The 4,130-nt window shown below is 37.6% G+C and overlaps 1 protein-coding gene across 1 annotated transcript in view; it reads right to left on the bottom strand.

Annotated features, from left to right (window-relative positions):
- Positions 1–1,587: 1,587 nt before the first annotated feature.
- LOC119420837 (sodium-dependent phosphate transport protein 2A-like) overlaps positions 1,588–4,130 on the bottom strand; it is a 4,747-nt gene continuing 2,204 nt past the window's right edge. Inside the window, exons 8-12 of the mRNA XM_037688261.1 lie at positions 3,896–4,012; positions 3,011–3,135; positions 2,240–2,352; positions 1,805–2,088; positions 1,588–1,703 (exon numbers count right to left, since the gene is read on the bottom strand). Coding sequence (XP_037544189.1) covers positions 1,588–1,703; positions 1,805–2,088; positions 2,240–2,352; positions 3,011–3,135; positions 3,896–4,012 — 755 coding nt within the window. The remainder of the gene's footprint in view (positions 1,704–1,804; positions 2,089–2,239; positions 2,353–3,010; positions 3,136–3,895; positions 4,013–4,130) is intronic.

The following is a 4,130-nucleotide window of genomic DNA, read 5'->3' as shown; positions in this document are numbered from 1 at the left end:
CAGTGAGATGCAGAAGGGGGGGGGGGGGGGGGGCTTCTTTTGATCACTCTTGTACCAAAGGAAATTGGTTTCACTGCTATGTGAGGGACACAACTATTTTTATGTCTGTTCGTGTCTATGCACACGTCAAGCTTGATGTGAACAAAAAAAACAAAAGTCGGAGGGGAGTTAAATGTAAACTAACAACAATATTAAACATTTCTTCATGTCACCCAATATTTTCAAGATTTTAGCGCAAGGTAATGACTCATGTGTCACTTTAAGAATTCAAATTGTATTACAGAAAACATCCAGTGTGCCTTTTACTGGAACCATATGTGCCTTCATTTGCCTGACATACTACGTTCTGTTAAATAATGCGAGGTTATTGCTCTGATGTTTGTGCACTTTATTAGTTTGTTTGTTGAAAGCTGTTAATTAAATTGTCTATGTACCTCTGTAGGGTTCATTGCTATAAACCTATTGGTTAGATCGCTTCTGTTATACTTTTTTCTATTCAATTTTTTTGTTTTTTGTTGAGGTTTTACATTTCAAAAATGAAACTTTTTTTTATTTTATATTTGCAGGACTCATCTATTCCATAAAACTGCAGGTATCTGTACATATATTTATTCTCAGCTACTTATCCTGTTTGTACGATTTATTTTTGTACTGTTGTCTGTCAAGGAGGGTTGCAGAAATGTCTGGTCTCCTGTATTTTAATCAAGCAGACCTGTCTGAATGTATGACGTGCTGTTTGTTCACCAGTTATAGTTCAGTTACAACTTTTCTTGGAGCTCTGCAAAACTTGTGTTGAAAAGTGTTTAGTGTGGGTTTTCAATTATGCCAGCAGCCCTTTCTGCAAGGTTAAAGATCAAACATTCACATGCAAACATCACCTCTGAATGTTCTCACAAACAGCAAATGTATATATAAAAAAAATTAAAAAAACAAGTGTGCAAGTGACAGACGAAAATTACCGCAGCTTTCTTTTTTTTGGTCACTTCCTTAAAGTAGTTGCTGCTGCAACTCTATAGCTTTCTCAGTTTTGTTTTGTTTTTTTTTCATTGCAAGCTTGTGTTTCAAACCTGCAACATAAATACTATGTATGAGCTGTAAATGTAGTTTTTGACCATAATACTTTTTTATATATTTTGCTTGACATAAGAGTTTTATTTGTTCATATGCAGCCAAACACATAAAATGCAAAGACGCCAAGAAATCAAATATTTGACAAAACCCAAAATACACATTTCTGTTTCACAATCTTTGAGCCTTAAATGAAAGTACACTGTTTTTGAGGAGCGGACAAACACTGCAATCGCAAGGATCCTATTAAAGTACAAAAAGCATTTTTAAAAGACCGTTCTAATTTTCTGAAATCTACTACTACTTTTGTGCAGACCTTGTTTTTATGCGGTTTCAGATATGTCAGACAAAATAAAACACTGATACCACTATAGCACTACAAGTGTGTGCTATAAATTTGATCACATCCATCGTTAAAGTCAGTGGACTGATGATTGTTGTTTCCTAAATATATGTTTCTTATTACGATATCAGTAAAATTGTCCTCAATAAATTGTAAATCACAACTTGTAGGGCTGCTCAGTTTTTTGTGTTTTGACCAGCTTTCATCTGTCTCTTGGTTTTCTTCGTGCTCGATCCATTTTCCTCACTCTCCAATGATTCCACTTGTGAGTCATTTCTTTTAAAACACCAACCTAAAAGCAAATCAGCAAAAAGAGGATCCGCTGTTCAGAAATTGATACAAGAAAGGCTTAATCTTGAAGCACAATGTCTGGGTCATAAAAGTAAAAAATACCTTTGGTTTTTCCACACCACAGGATCACCCTGGTAATGAGATCATCCATGGGCTGTAATGAGGTCATCCAGATAGGAAGAAAGTTCCAGTTCTGTAGTCTAAGTGGCAAACAATTGGGCCTACGTACTTGGAGGATGTTTATAATTGTTACAAATATGATCAGTGTAATAACTGGTACACTGACTCCAGTCATCACCTTCCAGCCAGCCATGGAGAGAGCAAACACAACGGACGGGAACAGCAGGAAACAGACAAGAAGGTATAGGACAGCAAACCAACGGTACCTGGGTAAATGTATGTTACACGTTTTAATCATTACTTTCCATTCATTATGACTATTTGGATTTCTATTAAAGGCAGTAGTTAATCATAAACATTGTCTTTACCATCAATAAAAACAATAATAATTGAAAAATAATGAAATTCTATAGCTACCTGGCAGTACACTTGCCAAGGGAACAGGCCATACGTATGGGTAAACGGGTGGCTGGTATGGGATACCAAAGCAGGATACCAAGGAGGTTAAAGAAAAAGTGACATAAAGCGACCTGAAAGACACGCACAAATAAAACAAAATGGAAAATAAAGAGACCAAAAGAAAACCACAAAACGTTTGGGCAAAAAAAGGACAAAAAAATCCCCTTAAAAACAAGTATCCATCCATCCATCCAATAATTTACCCACTTCTTCCTTTATGGGTTTCGGGGGTCACTGGTGCCCATATCCAACCATCACTGTGCGAGAAGCGAGGGACACCCAGGACATGTCTCCAGTCCATCACAGGGACACATAGAGACAAACGAGACAAACCACCATTCACTCACAACTAGGGACAGTTTAGAGTTGCCAATCAGCCTAACATGCATGTTTCTGGTCTGTGGGAGGAAACCGGAGTACCCGGAGAAATCCCACGCAAGCGTGGAGAAAACATGCAAACTCCACCCAGAAAGGCCCCCGGCTGGGATTTGAACTGGAGTGACCTGCTTGCTGAGAGGCGGCAGCTTTACCAACTGTGCCACCGTGCTGCGCAAAAACAAGTGTATTATTTATTTTTAAGAAATCCTTTGATAAATATGTGAGAAAATTAATAAGAAGGAATTTATAAGGAATTGGGAGTTAGACTCCTGTTTTGATCTGTGCATTTTCAGACTCCCGACTAACATAAAAGTCTTGCAGGTGTTTTTTGAGCATATTTGTGGTGCATACCTGTGTAGCGGTGGCTAATTTATCTCCAGGACTTGCCAGTGCTGCCAGTAGAGCTGTAGTAGTGGTTCCAAGGTTCGATCCCAGGGTTAAAGGGTAGGCCCTTTCAATACTTATCACTCCAATCCCTGTTGACCAACAGCATGAAAAACACTTCTGCGTTTCAGGAAATCTACAACCAACTAAAAATGTGTTTTGTTTTCTTCTGTGGAAAATTTATGTCCGTAGGATGTTGATATTCTAAAGTAACTGATCTGTTAAAAATACAAAATGTGGAAAACTTGAAGGAACTTGGAAACCTTAAGGAAGACAAAAAGGTTTATAGCAAATACCTAAACAGGGATTTTCTTATATTTCTGCTCAGTGGTGGGCACAGCTAACCAAAACATTAGCTTAATTGACCCCATAATTACAAAATTAAGTTAAAAAAATTAGCAGAAGCTAATGCTAACCACTAACTGCTAAGATGTCTGTCACACAGTCTGTCTCACACATTTTCGTCTACTTCCTGTTGAAGCTGCATCAGCCAATCACAGCTTGTCACATGTATACATAGTAAGCCAATAGAGTGCCTAACGGACTCTTCGAGACACACCCACTTCAGACCGGGACAAAATTGTGAATTTTGTTAGTGGGTTGAAAGTTGGCGAAACCTTTAGCGAAAACTAATTCTGCTAAATGTTTCCAAAGTTAGCAAAAATGCTAATCCGCTAAACGAAATTAGCATATTGGCGGAACTGTACCCACCACTGTTACTGCTCTGTGATGACAGCTGGATTTACAATGAGATGTGCAGTGATGAGCCAATCTGTTCATTGACTCTTGTTGCTTGCATGTTTTTAGGGAAATAGTTTAAATAAAATGTTTTGTAGTTTTTGCATTTGTTACCTATGAGTGGAGTGATAGCAGACGTGAAGACAGAACTACTTTGAACCAAAAAAGTCATCCCAGCCCCAAATAATACAGCCAAATAGCCTGCCAGCCACGTAAAAGGGTAGGGGAAGTCTAAAAAATAAAACAATACAGTTTAAGAGAAAATGTAATTTTGCAGCAATCATACATTTTCACCATTGTGTACAAATGTGTCTCAACACCAATATATTTAAATATATATATATATATA

Source organism: Nematolebias whitei, chromosome 14 (genome assembly GCF_014905685.2).
Source record: "Nematolebias whitei isolate Nwh7 chromosome 14, NemWhi1, whole genome shotgun sequence".
Classification (NCBI taxonomy): Eukaryota; Metazoa; Chordata; class Actinopteri; order Cyprinodontiformes; family Rivulidae; genus Nematolebias; species Nematolebias whitei.
This window is presented reverse-complemented; position numbering and strand designations above follow the sequence as displayed.